At 47.3% G+C, this 19870-nt stretch overlaps 1 protein-coding gene across 1 annotated transcript; it reads left to right on the top strand.

Annotated features, from left to right (window-relative positions):
• The first annotated feature begins 3129 nt into the window (after positions 1 to 3129).
• LOC135189889 (DGAT1/2-independent enzyme synthesizing storage lipids-like) lies at positions 3130 to 17623 on the top strand. The gene is made up of 7 exons (XM_064170657.1): positions 3130 to 3143; positions 8868 to 9198; positions 10387 to 10551; positions 11401 to 11594; positions 11995 to 12055; positions 13044 to 13183; positions 16015 to 17623. Exons 2-7 carry the CDS (start codon positions 8871 to 8873, stop codon positions 16117 to 16119), a joined length of 993 nt encoding a protein of 330 aa, XP_064026727.1. The 5' UTR covers positions 3130 to 3143; positions 8868 to 8870; the 3' UTR covers positions 16120 to 17623.
• Positions 17624 to 19870: the final 2247 nt, after the last annotated feature.

Genomic DNA, 19870 nt, shown 5'->3' with positions numbered 1-19870 from the left:
CCTCTGGCTACAACCTCCCTTCAGGTAGTTGTAGACAACAATGAGGTCTGCCCTGAGCCTCCTCTGCTGCAGGCTGCACACCCCCAGCTCCCTCAGTCTCTCCTCACAGGGCTGTGCTCCAGGCCCCTCACCAGCCTTGCTGCTCTTCTCTAGGCACGTTCCAGTACCTCAACATCTCTCTTGAATTGAGGAGCCCAGAACTGGACACAGCACTCAAGGTGTGGCCTGAGCAGTGATGACTACAGGAGAAAAATAACCTCCCTTGTCCTGCTGGCCACACTGCTCCTGAGCCAGCCCAGGATGCCATTGGCTCTGCTGCCCACCTGGCACACTGCTGCCTCATCTTCAGCTACTCTCTACCAGCACCCCCAGGTCCCTCTCTGCCTGTCTGCTCTCAGCCACTCTGTCCCCAGCCTGCAGTGCTGCTTGGGGGTGTTGTGGCCAGAGTGCTGATCTTGGCCTTGTTCAGTCTCATCTCATTGGCCTCTGCCCACCTATCCAGCCTGTCCAGGTCCCTCTGCAGGGCTCTCCTATCCCCTAACAGATCAACACCTGCCCCCAGCTTGGTTTCATCTTACACTTCTTCAAGATTACTCTACAAAAAGAAACGAGAAGGCAATGCAAAGACAGCAGTGCAATTATTTTTTATCATAGGATGCTACTCAATACTCTTTATTCTGCTGATAGGAATTGTCATGACTGTTCTTTCATCCTAGATCTGTTCTTCAGCTCCAGTTTCAGTTCTTTCATTTCTATCCATATTCTTTACACTGCAGGACACCATCATGCAAAAACAAGCAAACAGAAGACATGCAAACAAGCCAAAATTCCTCACTTGGTATTGGGCAGCAAGCATTATGTACAGGCCCTTTTCTAAGCACACTGATAATCTAAAGCTACTCTTGCCACTCAAGGACTTTATAACTGCTTTCTATTGATCTCTCTACCAGCAAAACCACTTTTCCAGTTATTTTGCTGCTTCATGCTAGGCAAGGAATTCCCTAAATGCTTTCCCCCATGCTATTGGACAAGGCTGAATTGAGTCACAAAAGCATCACTGGTGGATGCTTCTTTGCAGGTTGGTGACTTCTTCATCTGAACTCCAGCTACAGCACAACCTATGTGTGGGAAGAAATGTGCCACAGCCATGCATTTTATTTCCTGGGAGCCAAACAAGTGCTGTAACAGGGATGAATGTGGATGTAAGAGATGCTTAAACTGGATCACTGTTTGTTGTCCTCTGTGTCTTTTGAAGAGAAGCTGGCAAAGTTGTGTGAGATCTCTCAAAACTTTCAAAGGGGTCAGACTCTTGAAGAATTCTCTTTAGGAATAAATTCACCTGGACAGTCCTTGCACATCCCCCTTACAGTGGTAACTGAATATGCTCACTTAGTCCTCTGAGCATGTTGGAGTTTGGGCAGATCTTTCTCAGAGCAGTGTCACACTGGGAACAGCAGCTGATGGACAATTCCACCTTCCTTCAGGACCTGAATCAGCACACTTTATCCTGGACAAGCAAACGTCAGGTTCTTTCTCAGAAGCCTTTTCATTCTGGAGAAGCTCATTCTAATCATATTTATATATATATATCTGCAAGTGCTCACCTAGATTCTAGGGCCCCTTCTTCTTCATATGCCCATCACTGTTATTCTTCAGTTTCCTGTTCTGTATCAAATCAATGAAATTCTATAGCCTGTCTTAGATCAGACAAATCCTTTTCTGAACTTCAAAATCAGTACTTATTGGTCTTATCAGTCTGGACATGACCTCTATCCCACTAGCCTTTGGGTGAACAACAGTACAACATAAGGATGTTACATTTCAGGTTTCCTCTGCTTAATTTAGCAATAATAACATGGTCTAGCTGCCTTCTATTTAATTACACCTCAAGTGTGTGACACCCAGCCCCACTGAGCTCTTGGAAGAGATTCTCTCCTTTGCAAAACTACTGCACATTCTCAGCTCAGAAGTCAGCACTGCTGTCTGAAAGCTTCCTTAATCAATGCACACACAAGTCGACTGAAGGCATGTCCTGGGGAGGCTTTTCTCTTCCAAGCAGAGAGCAGACTCCTGCCTTATGAGCAGTAAGTCTGTGTGGGAAGCTGTGCTGTCCTAGTTCCACCGGGACAGGCATATCTCAGGCCATAAATGTCATGCTTAGGATAAAGGGGGAAGTCTGTTGCCGAGGATGGAGTCTCCCTCTCTTCTATTCTCCTCATCCTTGGATAGGCTTGCTCCTGATGTTGCTCATGAGGACTTCTTTCCTGTCTGTTGTGATCACTGTACACTCACTGGCTTGCATATAATTTTCTATGTATTGGCATTAGTACTAATTTGGCTGTTTCACAGACTCACAGAATTATTGAGGCTGGAATAGACCTCTTGAGATCATCCCGTTCAGCCCATGACCTAACACCACCATATCGACCAGACTATGGCACTAACTGCCACAGCCAAGCTCCTTAAATCCATTTTCACTTCAACTCCTCTCCCCTCTCTGAACCCCCTGCGCCGCCGTCGGGCGATAGAGCGACCGCTGTAGCTTGGCCCCGGGTATGGGCTAAGCGTAGCCGCGTACCGAAACGCACCACCTGCAGCATCTCTCTGCAGGATCCACTGCCTGAGCAGCTCTCATCTGGTAGCTGGGTACCAGGCACCGCTTCGCCTGGTCAGGCTGAGCCGCAGGCTCTCACCCGCCCGCAGCCACGGCTGAAGCAGGCAGCTCGCCCTTGCTCGCTATTGCTCTGCCCGAGCCTCCTTCTCACAGCTCTGTTCGTGGGCAGTGCTCCCACGGTACCCACGGGCGAGCGAGAAGAGGCGTCCCGGCCCCCGCCACGGCGGGGAGACCTCGTGGGGAGCGGCTGCTCTGCCGCGGCGGGGGGAAGAGAGGGCAGCAGCCGGCGGGAGACTCGCTGCTGCCGGAGCTCCCGAGCCTCCCCTGCCCTTATCTGCGCCCCCTCCCGCGGACGCCGGGGCCCGTCCCGGGACGTGTTTTGCTCTTGAAGAATGAGATTCGGTTGCGGCACGCAGCCGGGGCTGCCAGGCCGGCCCCGCCTCCTCGGGCCCGCTGCGGGGGCGGCTGCTGCGCTTATCCCGGGAGCGGGCCCCGGCCGCGGGGTCCTTGGGGCGGCAGCCGCGGGCAGGTGAGCGGGGCCGGGGGCGCGGAGCCGAGCCGGTGGGGAAGGAGTGGGACACCGGGCGGAGGGCAGCGGCGGGGAGGGTGGCCGCGGCCGTTGGCGTGTGCCGGAGCGGCGGCTCTTGCTTAGCGCCCCAGGGGAGCTGGAGCTGAGCAAAGAAACACCCGAGTGTGAAAACGTTAGCGGCCGCTGCAGGGTGGTCACAGCGTGCCGAGGCAGCGGACGCTGCACAAACGAGGCACTCTGCAATGTGCGTGCAGTCAGGGAAGCAAACCATCGTGGGTGGTGACAGCTCTTTTCTAGGGAACTGCTACCCAACCCGACCCAAACCAAACCCAGAAACCTGGGAAGTGTGAAATTGGAGTTTCGTGAACACTGAAAGGCAAGTTGCAGGGTTGTAACTGGGGGATTGCACAGGGGCTGTGAGCCAGCAGTTGAGTTTGACAGAAGAGAAAGCAGAACCCTGCCAGAAGAAGGCAGGCATCAAAAAAACTCTGTGGAATAGTCTTTAGCTACTTGACCCTCACCTTCCCCCCGTGCTCGACAAAGCCTGCTGCCGAGAACAAGCTGGTGAGCAGTAAGACCACAGCTGTCTGCTCTTTAGCCAAGGCTGAAAGCCAGCTCTGAGGTTTTAATTTTGATGCCACGGGTCTCTGGTGACAGCTTTGCTGTCGTGCTTTGGTTTGCTGGGATTACAGTGCTGGTAAGATTATCCTGAGGAACAAATGATGCTTCAGTGAGGGCTCAGGATTGAGCCATTGGTCATACAGGAGGCTTTGGTTGGAGGGGCAGCTCCTGTTTAAGTGTTCTGTCTGACATCACCTGTAATTTTATGTTGTAGATAGAGCTATTACGCTGGAATTTGATATGCTTTATAGGTGGAGCCCAAACAAACATCTTGGTTGTCAACACAGATGTTGCTCTCTAGAAGAGGAATGAAAAAACTCAGTGATGGTTCAAATCCGTCACTACACGAGATGAGAATTACACAGGCAATTTAAAAAAGCATAGAATCATCTTGGTTGGAAGACACCTTTAAAATCATCAAATCCAACCATCAACCCAGCACTGCCAGGTCACCACTAAACTATGTCCCTCAGCACCACGTCTACAGGGCTTTTAAATCTCTCCAGGGATGGTGACTCCACCACTCTGTGGGCAGCCTCTTCCAAGGCTTGACAATCCTGGCAGTGAAGAATGTTTTCTTAATATCCAGTTTAAACTTCCCTGGTCTTCCAGGGAGAGATGAAGGAGGTACTCAAATAGCTGCATAGTAATTTCCTACATGGTGTGTCATAGAAAGGAGGCTTCAAAATTGTGGTGGTGGTCTCAACAAGAGAGAGAGTAGAACATGGCAAAAAGATAAGTTCTGCCCTGTAGTAGTCCCCTGATGTTGTACTGACAGCACAGAGGGCTGCATTTACCATGTTGGACTCATTTATTCTTTCCCTACTCTGGCTTAGAGTCCAATTCCAGATTCAGATGTGATGGGGAATTCGCTGGTATCCCACCCAGCTCCCTGGCATAAAGTGAACTCATTCTATGTGTACCCAACTGCTTTCAGATTTCCTGTCAAATCTTTGCTACTAATACCTGCTCTGGTGCTTTAAAACAAAATACTTTTGCACGTTTAAGTGTTTTGGTTTCCCTCTAATGTTTTTTTGGGTATCTTAATTGAATTTATAATCAGAAATGAGGAAGTTACTGTTAATTGAGAGCTAAGAAGGTTAAATGTGGTGGTTTCCCAGTCAGCAAATAGTTTTTGGTTGTATAAAAATTGGGATGGAGGAAGAGGAATCAGTGGGATGTTGGATTGTTTCTATTGATTAGTGTGAACATCCTGTTAGGAGAAAATGTTGCAGATGCTGACTAATATAGGATGTAAACTCAAGTCTTGTTTGACTGAGATTCTGTCACTGCTGGATACTTGTTGTGTCATGCCAGCTGATGACATCATTCCTTTCATGAGCTTTAGTTTTTTAATCAACGTGTCAAGCTGGGGTGGGACTTGGTGATCTCCAGAGGTCCCTTCCAACCCCTACCATTCAGTGATTCTAAGTAGTATTGGGAATATAGTTACAGGATCACAGGCTCAGGGGATGTTAGGGGTTGGAAGGGACCCAAGGAGATCATCCAGTCCAATCCCCCTGCCAGAGCAGGACAATCCTATTTAACACAGATCACAGAGGAACACATCCACACAGGCCTTGAAAGTCTCCAGAGAAGGAGACTTCACAACCTCTCTGGGAAGCCTGTGCCAGTGCTCTGGGACCCTCACAGTAAAGAAGTTCCCCCTTGTGGTGAGGCAGAACCTCCTTTGCTGCAACTTACACCCATTGCTCCTTGTCCTATCCCAGGGAGCAGTGAGCAGAGCCTGTCCCCCCACTCCTGGCCAGCCTTCAGATACTTATAAACGTTCATCAAATCCTCTCTCAGTCTTCTCTTCTCCAGACTAAAAAGCCCCAGGTCCCTCAGCCTCTCCTCACAAGCCATGCCCTCCTGTCCCCTCATCATCCTCGTAGCCCTCCACTGGACCCTCTCCAGCAGATCCCTGTCCCTCTTCAACTGGGGAGCCCAAAACTGAACACAGTATTCAAGATGAGGTCTCATCAGGGCAGAGTAGAAGGGGAGGAGAACCTCCTTTAATCTGCTGGACACACTCTTCCTAATACATGCCAGGACCCCATTGGCCTTCTTGGCCAGCAGGGCACATTGCTGTGCCATGGTTAACTTGCTATCCACCAGGACCCCCAGTCCCTCTCCACAGGGCTGCTCTCCAGCAGATCACCTCCCAACCTATACTTTCGTAGCCCACACAGCCCAACTTCCTTAATGTTTATGCCAGTATTTCCACAGTCTCCCTGTTAGCAGGGAGCCAGCTGATCCTGCCAGACACCAGGCTGGTGGTGAGAACACAGAACAAAGAGCAAGTTCCAAGCAGCTCATGTGTGGCTTGAAGGGAGTCTCCAACAAGCCCGTGGTGCACATGTATGTGTGACACCTGCACAAGCTGTTACACCTCTGATTTCCTCAGGGAGTGGAGGTGCATTTGTTTGCAAGGTGCATTTCCTACAAAGTCATGAGTGGCATCAGTTGTTACCTGGCAGCTTCTCAGTAATCTTGGCAGACATTTACCTGGCTGCTGAGTCTGCAGTTAGCTGGTTGGGGAATTTTTGGAGTAACCTGAAATCTCTTCCAGACTTCTGGATTTCCCCTACTCTTTCAAGAGTTCCTGGGAACAGCTATCAGGAGACTAGAGAGCATTTCAGGTGGTTTTATAAAGAATATTGGATGCAAGAAGATACCTGGACCTGTAGCCTTCAAATGCTGGTGGATTATACAATCTCTACATCACCAAGTTCCTGTCAGTGACCAAGATAGCCAAGTTTAACCCCAGGCTTTATTACTGGTACTTTTACTGTGGGGATTGCCATTGTTTTCTACAATTTTAAGCCAGTTTTGCTACTGGTTGTAGTATTCAGTGTCCCCAGTCTGAATGATGCAAAATCCACTCCCTTCACCCCATTTTGCAGGCTGAGTTATTCCAAGTACCACTCAGTATTTTTGATTCAGTAGCCTGAGGGAAGTCCTTAACGTGGCCTAGCATAGCCTGCTTTGTAGGCACTGAGCATCTGTAGTCCTTGGTAGGCACTGAGGGTTTGTAGTCCTTGCTCTTATCAGCAGCTTAAAACAGTTAGTAACTTCTTTACTCTAGAGCAACACCACATCATCAGCTCGAGCCTTCTTAAACACCTTCTAACCAGCGATGTTAATATCTGAATCCTTTTATTTCTTCCATATGATCTTTTTTTCAGTGACAGTTTCCAGGTCTTCCTGTGTCTGGCACTAGTCAGGAACCAATCATCTGGATATAAATAATTGTCTCTTAATTCTTGTGATGTGCTTCATCACTTTGGTGTTTTGTTTGTGTCATGCTGGGCATTGTTTACTACAGTGCCTGCCTCCTTTGAGCTCCTGGTTTACTCCCTGTCCAGTTTGTGCTCTGCCTTAAACTCTTTATCTCAACCCACGAGTTTCTGCACTTATACTCTCCCAATTCTCTCCCTATCCCACTGAAAGGGGAATGAGTGGCAGGGTGGGGATCTGCTACCTACTTGGGTTAAACCACAACAGTCTTTTTTTTGGTGCCCAATGTGGAGTTCAAAGGGTTTGAGACAAAGACAGACTTGACTGTAGTGTGCAAGACCAAATGTGTAGCTGCTACAGCTACTCATTGGCAAGGCTTGCCTTGGGGTTTTGCTTCCCTTCCTGCATGTTAGAGCGTAGTGCTTGTTCATGGCTGCTTTTTGCTTCTGCTCTGCTTCTTGTCATCTCTCTTTCTGAACAGAGCTGTGCCTTATTACACCAGTCCAGTGCTACACAGGGCTTCAGAGAAACAAAAATGGAGTGGGTAGTGTATGACAGGTTTGCTCATGTCAGCTCACAGCTGAAGGCAAAGTCAGAAAGGTCTGGATTTGCTGCACTTTGTGATCTTGGCACTGACTGGCAGTTAGGATTTGTTTCTTGTAGGTACTTGTTCTGGTGTTGGAGGAGGAAAATGGAATCCTTAAACATGTCCTGACCTGATGGGGACAAAAGCTGTATCCAGTTATGGATTAGCCAACATGGTGCAGTGTTTAAATCTGGCCGATGCTCAAGAATCTGAGTGTCAGGCAGTGATGCTGGAGTGCTCTTGCATTCCAGAGAAAGCCCTACCTGCAGTCAGGCTCAGCTGTAGAGCAGACTAATTAGGGAGCTGCACGTGCCAAGGAGATGCCTGGTGCCATGCAGCCCGCTTGGCCTTTGGCACAGCTGGAAAGTCTGACCGAAGGGTGTGTTGCATGGTTGTGGGGATGAGGGGCAGAGCTGCTTTTCTCAGAGCTACCAGCAGTACCAGTGTCCCAGGCACCCACAGCCCTCAGGAAGGAGACAGCTGATGAAATTTTGAGTGCTGGCTCTTGAGCTTCTCACTGCTGTTTGTTCCTCTCGCTGCCAAACTGAGAGTGACCAGAAACTCAGGCTTGACTCTGCAGAGGGCTGGACAAGTCCATACCTCTGGTATCAGTCTTCTTGGCTAATGCTGCTGAAAATACCTGTCACCCTTTTTTGAGGTTCTGAAAAGTAAGCCGTATGTGAGCAGAGGGATCATCTGATCAACCCTGTTGCACAGATCCTGAGGCTTCCTTGGATTCCAGCCCTTGTTCTTTCAACCTCTATCATCTGGCTGTCTAAAAAGGATCCATAGATCCAGAGATAATCTCCCCACCCTTTTCAGGCCAGCACTGGATGGCAATTGCCAGCAGCTATTTTAGCATGGTGGAAACAAAATGTTTTCACTCTTCTTGGCTAATGCTGCTGAAAATACCTATCACCCTTTTTTGAGGTTCTAAAATGTAAGCCATACATAAGCAGAGGAATCATCTGATCAACCCTGTTGCGCGGATCCTGAGGCTTCCTTGGATTCCAGCCCTTGTTCTTTCAACCTGTATCATCTGGCTGAAGGATCCATAGATCCAGAGATAATCTCCCCACCCTTTTCAGGCAGCTCTGGATGGCAATTGCCAGCAGCTACCTTAGCTTGGTGGAGGCAAAATGTTTTCACTCAGTGCTATATTGAAATAGGCATCAAGTATACCCACAGAAAACCTTTTTCCTACATTAAGAAACTTCCATGATGAGAGAAATTAGAGCTTTTGTTTGTTTGTCTGTTTGCTTTTACACTCCATGCAGGACATGCTAGGTAGAAGAGAATCCTGCTCTTCAGGACAGATCCTGATGACTGACCTAAGCTGCCTTGCCTATGTGCTGGAAGAATGGACTGCTGTGGAGTACTTGAAGAAATACTTTTTTCATCTGGTCATCATCTCACTGACAATTATTGCCATATTAATGCTTTTTATAGTTCCTTTAACAATTGTCTTTTTCATTTACCTTAGCAACATTTTGCTTTTAATCTATCAGGGGAGTGGCGAGCTAAGAGCCGATCCCTTGAGCCATGTTTGGGATAGTGCAAGGAAAACTATAGCAAGCTTTTGGGATATACATGCAAGAGTATGGCATGGTAAGTATGGCATAGCTTGTCTGAAGCTTTGAATTACAGTCAACAGGAAATGCAACTAAGGTTTAATGATGTATTGTTTCATTTCTTCCAAGTGGATGCAAATCAGTGCCACTTCTTACAGTTTGTGTGGCAGCTAACCCAAAAGTTTTAAGAGCTGGGTGGGCAAAGAGATAATTAGATAGCACACTGCAGTTTGTACTGTGGCAGAATTTAAAAGTAACCTGATGGCTCAGATTAATTTCTTTCAACACACCCTGTTTCCTAGGAACATCCTCAGCCATGTGCTGGGCTCTTGTTTTTCTCACAGGTGTAGTATAAGGCTGCCAGCAAGACTTTGCTGCCCTAAAGATGAAGAACAGGTGGTTATCTGTGTTGCTGTCCTCCCTCATGGGTTCTTCTCTTAATCTTTGAACACCCTGCAGTACAAAACTTTCTCCACTTCTTCCTAGAACTCTGCCTATTCCTTTCATCCTTCTCATAGTAGGAGCTGTAGCAAGGATGGAGATAAGGTAGACAAAGTGGAACAGAGTTCTTAGCTGGCAGCTATGGCTTTCCAAAGCCTTTGTGTACATGAGGCTCTACCTAAACCCTAAACCAAACACAGGAAGAGCCAGGAGGGGGTGTACAGATGTCTATGTCTGTGAGGAAATTCTCTTCCACTGTGAAGTGAATGCACTTAACTCCTGTGGAGAGAGCTTCTTTGAGATTCTTACAGATTCTGACTTGGACTGGAACCAGAGAGATTTTAGTATGTAACATCCCAAACCTTTCACTGAATGAAAGCTCACACTTCCATATTTCAGGGAAGCATCCTGACTGCTTGTTTGGCTCTCACTCTGCTGATGAAGGGCTTCATACCCGTATAGTAATTTAACTTAATTACTGTACTAAGACTGGGAAAAGTTCCTAATGGGAAATGATTAATTTAGGGCCCTCACTGGGAAAAATGTTGGGTTCAGGTCTGGTCTAGTGACTAAACTGACCACAGATTTGTCCTCCTGTAGTGTCTGAAGGGCTTTTTCTCTACTGTTGGCCAAAAGTTCCATCCAAACTTAGCTCATTTAAAGGCTACTGCAGAGGATTTCACAATTCCTTGAAAGTCACTTAACAAAGGACAGTCATCAGTTTTCTTATCTATAAATGACTTGCAACTATCATCATCAGTGTATTGCTTTTCCTCCCAAACAGGTTATGAGCTTCATGGTGTGGAAAACCTACCAGAAGGACCAGGAATTGTGGTGTATTACCATGGAGCTATTCCTATAGACTACCTTTACTTCTTGTCTAGGCTGTTTCTTTGGAAGAAAAGAGTTTGCCTGTCAGTAGCTGATCATTTTGTCTTTCGTTTACCAGGTAAGAACATACCCTCTTGTGTATAAATGTCCTGGATTCACTCAACCTGTTGCTGGTTTTAGTTACACTTTCAAGAGAGCTTTTAAATGAAAAGGATTCTTTCAGGCATTTAGACTGAAAGCTGGTTGATTCTATGGTAGATGCAGAGGGGAAAACAAGGTAAAATATGCTTTCTCATAAGGAAAAGGTCATAAAAACACTGGCAGACTTTCCAATACCAACAAGCAGACATTATATATTGGGATGAAATGTCATGGCTCAGTATAAAGTGTTGGGTAGAAGTAGGTTGTTGACCTAGTGCTGGTTGGTAGCAGTAAGTGCAGAAATGCCCAGTAAATGGTGGGATATCAATACCCTACTTGTCCCCTACACTAGCTAGTTAGTGCAGTGGGCCATGACATCAAATCTGTCTTTTGATCAAAGCCTGGAGCAGGACAGATTGGATGTTAGGAAGAAGTTGTTTACCTGACATCCCAACAAGTGCCTCCCCATCTTTCTCCTAGGCCCCATTCAGATAGTGAAAGGCCACAATAAGGTCTCCTTGGAGCCTTCTCTTCTCCAGGCTGAACAACCCCAACTCTCTGTCTTTGTGGGAGAGATGCTCCAGCCCTCTGATCATCCTTGTGGCCCTTCTCTGGGCACGTTCCAGTATGTCCATATCTTTCATCTAATAGGGGCTCCAGAACTGGATGCAGTACTCAAGGTGAGGTCTCACCAGAGTGGAGCAGAGAGGGAGTATCACTGTATACAGATATGTATATAAATATCTAGCTATTAGATTTCCTTGTTCCTACATGCAAGCAGTGTTTGTGATGTATTATTATGCCACATATTTCTTATTTATTGCAGGGCTTAAATTGTTATTGAGTGTGATAGGAGTCATGCCAGGTACAAGGGAGGAGTGCCTTGTTGCACTGAAGAGTGGCTACTTGGTGTCCATCTCACCAGGTGGAGTTAGAGAAGCGCTGTTCAGTGATGAAAGTTACCAGCTCATGTGGGGGAATCGAAAAGGCTTTGCTGAGGTTGCTTTAGAAGCAAAAGTGGTGAGTATTTTATGTTAGCGGTCCCAGTCTGTGCTTATTGCATACATGCTTCACCATAAAACACAGCTTAGCAATGTTTGCTGGAAAATCTTCCAGGCAGAAGAGGATAAGCAGTAAAGATTTGCTTAGGGCTATGGTTTAAGGTGAATCTTGTTGAGTAGGGATACAGTTTGGACTTGGTGATCCTAAGGGGCTCTTCCAGCCTGGATGTTTCTGTGATCCTGTGATTTGTTTTCCTTTCCCCACCACTTCCCTCCACTACATTAATCCATAAGCAGCAACTTAACTGACTGATCGTTATCCTCTGTAGTCAAGTGATTTTCTTAGCTGCTTTAACTAACAGATAGCTTCAAACCTGCTATAACATTTCCACCTTTTTGTTTTTTTTGTGATTTCTTAGCCCATCATTCCAATGTATACTCAAAATGTCCGGGAAGGATATAGGATGTTTAAAGAAAGAAGTAAGAACTTTAAAGCATTTTTAAAAGCAGTTGAAAGCTTTTCTCCACTTGTCTCTCAGATTTCTCTCTTTTGTGTCTCTCAGATTTCTCTCTTTTGTCTCTCTCAGATTTCTCTCTTTTGTCTCTCTCAGATTTCTCTCTTTTGTCTCTCTCAGATTTCTCTCTTTTGTCTCTCTCAGATTTCTCTCTTTTGTCTCTCTCAGATTTCTCTCTTTTGTCTCTCTCAGATTTCTCTCTTTTGTCTCTCTCAGATTTCTCTCTTTTGTCTCTCTCAGATTTCTCTCTTTTGTCTCTCTCAGATTTCTCTCTTTTGTCTCTCTCAGATTTCTCTCTTTTGTCTCTCTCAGATTTCTCTCTTTTGTCTCTCTCAGATTTCTCTCTTTTGTCTCTCTCAGATTTCTCTCTTTTGTCTCTCTCAGATTTCTCTCTTTTGTCTCTCTCAGATTTCTCTCTTTTGTCTCTCTCAGATTTCTCTCTTTTGTCTCTCTCAGATTTCTCTCTTTTGTCTCTCTCAGATTTCTCTCTTTTGTCTCTCTCAGATTTCTCTCTTTTGTCTCTCTCAGATTTCTCTCTTTTGTCTCTCTCTGATTTCTCTCTTTTGTCTCTCTCTGATTTCTCTCTTTTGTCTCTCTCTGATTTCTCTCTTTTGTCTCTCTCTGATTTCTCTCTTTTGTCTCTCTCTGATTTCTCTCTTTTGTCTCTCAGATTTTGCTTTGCAGAGCTTACTCTGGATTCTCTAACACACTTGCTATGGGTCAGAGGTATCTTGGATATGGATATGTGTAACTGGTTTGTGACTTGGCTTCTTTAATGCAGTCTTACTGCAGCGATCTATTAACTCTGAGCTTCGATCTGGTGGCCAGTTACCTAAATCCTGTACTTTCTTCCTGACTCTCAGGTAAAGCCACCCATTTTTAAGAAGTCTTCCACCCTAATCAGATGTCAAGTTTTCTATAATCTCACTTCTTCCTCCCTTAACCTGTTCCAGGGTTTTTAAGGCAGCTGTATGAAAGCACTCGGCTGCCCCTGATGCCACCCTATGGGGGGCTCCCAGTTAAATTTCGCACGTACATTGGGGAGCCAATCCCATATGATCCCAACCTAACTACTGAGGAACTGGTGGAGAAGGTAAGGCAGCTCTCCTTCCAGTTTTGAGCTACATGTTTTGTCCTTTATTATATATGCATTTGCCAGTTGTGGTATGGTTAGAAAAAGACAAGCAAGCTTTTGCCAGCTTTTTGAAGAGCCAGGCAGTTCAGCTCCAGGATTAGTTGATGTATGGATGCCTACAAATAAGTGTGGACACATGGTAATGGTTAGGGTGCCTTCATCCTTTCAGAATGTCTGAGCTCTGCCTTCTTGGGCTGCTAACTTTGTTTCTCCCACGCCTTTGATAACTAAACTAGAGCAGGGTAGATTTAGGTTAGACATAAGGAGGGAGTTTTTCACAGTGAGAGTGGTGAAATACTGGAACACGTTGCTCAGAGATGTGGTTGAGGTCTCATCCCTGGAGGCATTCAAGTTCGAACTTGATGGGGCCCTGAGCTTTAGGTTAGACTGGATGACCTATAGAGCTGGGTGATAGGTTGGACTGGATGATCTTGGAGGTCTCTTCCAGCCTGGTTGATTCTGTGATTCTACGATCTTGGAGGTCTCTTCCAGCCTGGTTGATTCTATGATTCTATGGTCTTGGAGGTCTCTTCCAGCCTGGTTGATTTTGTGATTCTATGATCTTGGAGGTCTCTTCTGTGATTCTGTCTGATCTAGTTGGAGCTGTCCCTGCTCACTGCAGGGGGTTTGGACAAAATGGCCTAAGAGGGTCCCTTCTAACCCAATGCATGCTGTGATTCTGTGAAATGATGTCAACTGTGGTTTAAAGTTCTATTTTCAGTAACTGGGAAAATACATTTCATATGTAACAAATAACTTTGAAAGTATTCCCTAAATAACACAGGACCCTTGAAACAAAAGTTGCACAGGAGCTTCAGTCTCGCTGACAAAAGGGAAGTGTTAAAAATTATTTGCATCCAAAGTATGAAAGTATTTTGAGTCCCTACAGCTTGGTGACATCAGTGATGCTCAGGTGCATAAAGATATTTCTAGATCCAGGGTTTAGGCACTTTTCAAATTGAATCTGTGAAAAATTTCAAGTGCATTTCCTGTGTAGAAGATGAAAGGAGAGAGCTTTGTGCAAATAGGCTGCTGTGGCCTAGGAATACACAGATCAAAACACTTGTTAGGAGCCAGTGTTGTAAAAACTACCTTGGTATCCTCAAAGAGATGAAAGTTAGATTTTATTTCTCCTCTTTTCACTTTTAAGGCTCTCTTGGCAGACTGAGCTTCACAGCAGTGAAATCAGAAAGAGTGGTCTGGTAGAAAACTGTCTCAGACAACTTAGTTTTAGCAGGTTTAGGAGGCTGGAGGTATTCTTGTATTTTAGGGGAACAGTATTTAGTGTACCTGAAGAACTGAAATAGAAATTTCTTATGGCATTGGTTTGCTTTCTTACGTCAAACCTTTGTCCATCCACCTCAGTGGGAAAGGTCAGTGGGAGTGCATTTAGGTCTTCTGTGGCTCATATTTGATAAAGCCCCACAATTTAAATGGGGTTTGAGATGAGCAATAGCTTGGCTGACCTCTATCTGATCCTGCCCTGGAAAGAACTCAGGGCATGAATCTGTCAGCAATGGTTTGGCTACTCTTTCCTTATCTTCCCAGTGATATTCTACCATCACTGGAGTATGTAGCTATCCTTATTTCAAGTTTAAATACACAAGGGAAAGCTAAGGGAAGTATTTCTTATCCTCAGTGGAAATACTGTAAGCGTTCTCTTCCCAAACTTGCATTTGAATCTCACATGTGAATGAATGAGGAGATTTCAGATGTGAAAGCTATTCTGTGCCTGCTACATGTGATACAATTACAGAGGAGCTCGTGCTGGGATGGACAGATGGTGGTCCTGACTCCAAATCCCTGGCCTCAGCAAGGTCAGCTTTATGCAGCACTGTTGATTAAAACCTTCAGGGATGGCAATCGCATGAACTTAATGTCTGCATGTGTTAAAGATTACTCTGATTTAGTAGTGTCCAGGTTTGATAAATCTCAATCATTTGAGCCTATCCAAACTGCAGTAATTGTTTTTTATTACTTAGGACCAGTGGCAAATATAAAAGTGAACTTTTTTCTGATCTTAGGTCTCACATGTGAATTTCCCAATACTTAATGGGAGATTGACCATGGGTCAGCAATGTGCACTGGAGGCCAGGAGGGCCAATGCCATTCTGGGGTGTATTAAAAGGGCTGTGGCTAGTAGGTCAAGAGAGGTTCTCCTGCCTCTCTGCTCTGCCCTGGTTAGGCCACATCTGGAGTACAGTTCTGGGCCTCCCAGTTCAAGAGGGACACAGAACTGCTTGAGAGTATCCAATGCAGAGCCACAAGGATGATTAAGGGAATGGAACGTCTTTCTTACAAGGAGAGCCAGAGGAAGCTTGGGCTCTTTAGCTTGGAGAGGAGGAGGCTGAGAGATGACCTCATCAATGTTCACAAATATGTGCAGGGTGAGTGGCAGGAGGCTGGAGCCAGGCTCTGCTGGGGGATGCCTGATGACAGGACAAGGGGCAGTGGGTGGAAGCTGAGGCATAGGAAGTTTCATTTAAACATGAGAAGGAATTTTTTTTCCCTGTGAGGGTGACAGAGCACTGGAAGAGGCTGCTTAGGGAGGTTGTGGAGTCACCCTCTCTGGAGATATTCAAGAGCTGCCTGGATGTGTTCCTGTGTGATCTGGTATAGGAGATCCATATAGGATCATAGGAGAGCTTTCCCTCCCATCCCCTGACATTCTGTGATTCTATGATTCCATGATTCTGTGATTCTTGAACCTTTGAGAAGAAGTCAGTGGTTCTGCTCTTCTTCCTTGCATAAGCAGGTCTAGTGAAGGCAACTTTCTCCTCTCTTTTCAGACCAAGACTGCTGTCCAGGCTCTCATAAGCAAGCACCAAAGAATCCCAGGGAGCATACGGAAGGCTTTATTGGAGCGATTTGATAAACGTCGTAAAAGTGATTAGAATGCTTCTGCTCTTTCATTGTTTTCACAGCATACAGTAAAAAAACAGTGTCCTACAGCACTGCTGGCTACTAATTGGTGTGCATCCAGTTTAATTTACAAGTTTCTACAGATATGACAGAAGAAAACAATTAACCTCTTGAAGGTTCCCTGTGTCTTTGAGGATGTTCTGGAAGTAGAAAGACTGGTGGAGAGAACTGGTAGCAACGCAGCAGCTAGAATTCTCAAAGGAAATCATGTGGCCAGGATTTGCCTGGTTCCCCCAAAAAAGTATGTACATACACCTGGCAGCCTCAGCTTGGTTTAAATCTGTGAGTTTTGAGCTCTTCAAGGTCCAGATTCTGAGCAGAATCTCAAGAGCTGGTGTTGTCCCACCAGAAGGACAGCTCACCTGTTTGGTCCCATACAAGACAGTGTCAGAAGAGAAACTGTGTCCCTTTAGCTAAGGATCTGCTGCTCAGACCATTGTTCTAGAGGGAAACAATGCCATGAAACCAGATATTAGCCTCCTACAAACACATCAGTGTAGTGGTTTGGTATGCTGGAAAGAAGGAATGCTGCATCCCCGTCAGGAAAAAAAGGCTTTCCAAGAGGGGGGAAAAAAAAGAGAAAAGCTTAAATGTAGCACTAAGCACATCCGTGTAGAAAGTAGTTTCAGTTCCAGACTGGTCCACTCAGGCACTGTTGCACCATCAGCACTGGTTTAGTGGCCGAGGCTGCCCCCAGGCTGGCGATCCCTGTGTCTGCAACGGGATGCGCTGTGCTCGCCCTGATTCCTGAGAGCAGGCTGGGGAGAGTTTACTTCTGTAACGCAACCCTGGGGCTGTCACCACTGGTGGTTTGCCTAAAAACGCAGTACCGCGACACTGCTGTCCCGGCATGGACTCAAGTGCCTGTTAGGAAAGGGGCACACGAGCAGTGTTGTCTGCCTAATAGAGCCTGCAGAGCACTGGAACTTGCCACAGAGCAGAGTGTGTCTTTACAAGCTGTGGGACGTTGCTCCTGGTGGGGGTGGGAGAACTGTGTGTAACCTATCCAATATACCATTAAATGCATCAAGTCTGTTAACTTCAAACACCAAGAAAGATAACTTTTGTGCCTCGTTTTTCCTTCTTGTACTTTTAATACCTCGGCAATCTTTGCCCTCAGCATCCTAAACCTTTTTGTAACATCTTAAAGAAATACATAACTAGCTTTTTTTTTTTCAATAGAGACCTAAGCCTAGAGGGTTTAATCCAAATAAAAACTTTGTCTTCCCATACTGCTTCTCTACAAACATTTCTTGAACATCTGAAGAAGGGAGCAGGATAGACAGATGACTTATTTCTCTGGAGCAAAAAGACATGAATCCTGTCCTGGAAAAAAGAAAATAGCTCAAATTTGTCCCAAGACACAGAAATGTTTCTTTGAACATCATAATTACAAATAAACAGGCAAAAAGGTTGTTTTTTTTCCAGCAGACTTCATCATGCATGGGTGATGATAAACTGAAGCAAACCAGGATGCTGACTGATATGCCTGGAGAGGAACAGGAATTCAAATCATGAAGCTTTACCTAGTGTGCTCCAACAGTATCAGCTAAAACTCAAAGCCTGGCTTAGGTCAAGTGAGAAGAGGAACCAGGAGAAAGGGCTGTCAAGTGCTGAAATGGGCACAGATGAAGAAGCAGAGGAATTGAGGGTAACCAGAATCTAGCAATGTTCCTTCTATTAGAGAAGCTATGCAGAAGGAGTAGACAGGACTCTGACTATTCTATTTTTCAAGCACATTAGCAGCATTGTGCCCAAGGAACAAGGCTGGTGAAGGATCTGGAGCACAAGCCTTGTGAGGAGCAGCTAAGGGAACTGGAGCTGTTCAATCTGGAGAAAAGGAGGCTGAGGGAAGATCTCCTCACTCTCTATTACTCCCTGAAAGAAAGTTGGAATGAGGTGGGTGCTGGTCTCCTTTCCCAAGTAATGAGCAATATGACAAGAGGCAATGGCCTCAAGTTGTGCCAGGGAAGATGTAGGTTGGACATGAGGAACAGTTTCTCCCCCAAAAGGATTAGCAAACCCTGAAACAGGCTGCAATGAAGCAGTGGAGTCCCCATCCCTGAAGGGGTGTCAAGGCTGTGTAGATGTGGTGCTGAGAGACTTGATTTGGTGGTGATGTGGCAGTGCTGGGTTAAGTTAGACTTGGTGATCTTAAAGGTCTTTTCCAACTGAAACCATTGCATGATCAGTTAAAACACTTTAGTCACCTGAATTTGTACAACCTTTCTAACTCCAAGACCCAGTGCAAGGGGCTGTGCTGCAGCAGCCCCTTGTAGCTGTGTGAGCTGGTGTGTCTGGTGTAACTGGGATGCCCCTCATCTCTTAGATGGATGCTTCTTTTTCCTTTGTAGGCAGACCCAGGAATCCCCCCAGGCTGGCCGTCAGCCAGAGGTACCTGAAGTGCCGCAAAACCTCACATCAGCTGCGGGGAGGAGCTGCACTGACGCTTACTGGGCGAGCTGGGCAAGTGGGATTGCAGCCGGGGGGCCATGCCGGCTGCCCGGGGAGACGGCTTAGAACCACCCCGGGCACAGGAGCAGCGCCGAAGCCGTTTCTGCCGAGTGGAATGGCTGCACAGCGGGAGAGCGGCCGTGGAACATGCTGCTGGAGCAGACCAGTCCTGCAGCAGCAGAAGGCTTAGGGGCTGGACACGAGGGACGCTCCAGAGCACTCCAGTCCTGCAGCAGCAGAAGGCTTAGGGGCTGGACACAAGGGACGCTCCACAGCACTCCAGTCCTGCAGCAGCGGCAGAAGGCTTAGGGGCTGCACACAAGGGACGCTCCAGAGCACTCCAGTCCTGCAGCAGCAGCAGAAGGCTTAGGGGCTGCACACAAGAGACACGCCACAGCACTCCAGTCCTGCAGCAGAAGCAGAAGGCTTAGGGGCTGCACACAAGGGACGCTCCAGAGCACTCCAGTCCTGCAGCAGCAGCAGAAGGCTTAGGGGCTGCACACAAGAGACACGCCACAGCACTCCAGTCCTGCAGCAGCAGCAGAAGGCTTAGGGGCTGCACACAAGGGACGCTCCAGAGCACTCCAGTCCTGCAGCAGCAGCAGAAGGCTTAGGGGCTGCACACAAGGGACGCTCCAGAGCACTCCAGTCCTGCAGCAGCAGCAGAAGGCTTAGGGGCTGCACACAAGAGACACGCCACTGCACTCCAGTCCTGCAGCAGCAGCAGAAGGCTTAGGGGCTGCACACAAGGGACGCTCCAGAGCACTCCAGTCCTGCAGCAGCAGCAGAAGGCTTAGGGGCTGCACACAAGGGACGCTCCAGAGCACTCCAGTCCTGCAGCAGCAGCAGAAGGCTTAGGGGCTGCACACAAGGGACGCTCTAGAGCACTCCAGTCATGCAGCAGCAGCAGAAGGCTTAGGGGCTGGACACAAGGGACGCTCCACCGCACTCCAGTCCTGCAGCAGCAGCAGGTTTAGAAGGGGATAGCCACGGCACTCCCGTCCCCGCCAGCTGCCGCTACCCGGCCCCGCCGCGGGGGGGCGCCACCCGGCGGCGCCTGCTCCTCTCCTGCCGGAAGTACCGGGCGGTGCGTGGCGGACACGGTCCGGGCGGCTTCCGTGCCCCCGGCGCCGTGAAGTTCCACCCTCACCTCCCCTCCGCCGCCTCTGCCGCCCTCGGTCTTCCCGCGTCCCCCGCGCCGCCTCTCGCCTTTCCCGTGGCCGCCTGCTGGCGGCACGGTACTCTGCCGCCTCCACCCCGCTGCGGGGA

The sequence above is a fragment of the Pogoniulus pusillus genome, chromosome 34 (assembly GCF_015220805.1).
Source record: "Pogoniulus pusillus isolate bPogPus1 chromosome 34, bPogPus1.pri, whole genome shotgun sequence".
In the NCBI taxonomy this organism is placed as follows: domain Eukaryota; kingdom Metazoa; phylum Chordata; class Aves; order Piciformes; family Lybiidae; genus Pogoniulus; species Pogoniulus pusillus.
Note: the sequence above shows the minus strand (reverse complement) of the source record. Positions and strands in the feature narration are given on the sequence as shown.

Bases quoted from the DNA above. Each gene is read 5' to 3' on its own strand.
- LOC135189889 (XM_064170657.1), top strand. From the start codon at position 8,871: ATGCTAGGTAGAAGAGAATCCTGCTCTTCAGGACAGATCCTGATGACT. The intron at 11,595-11,994 runs GTGAGTATTTTA...GTGATTTCTTAG, and splicing joins TTGCTTTAGAAGCAAAAGTG to CCCATCATTCCAATGTATAC. The intron at 13,184-16,014 runs GTAAGGCAGCTC...CTCTCTTTTCAG, and splicing joins CTGAGGAACTGGTGGAGAAG to ACCAAGACTGCTGTCCAGGC.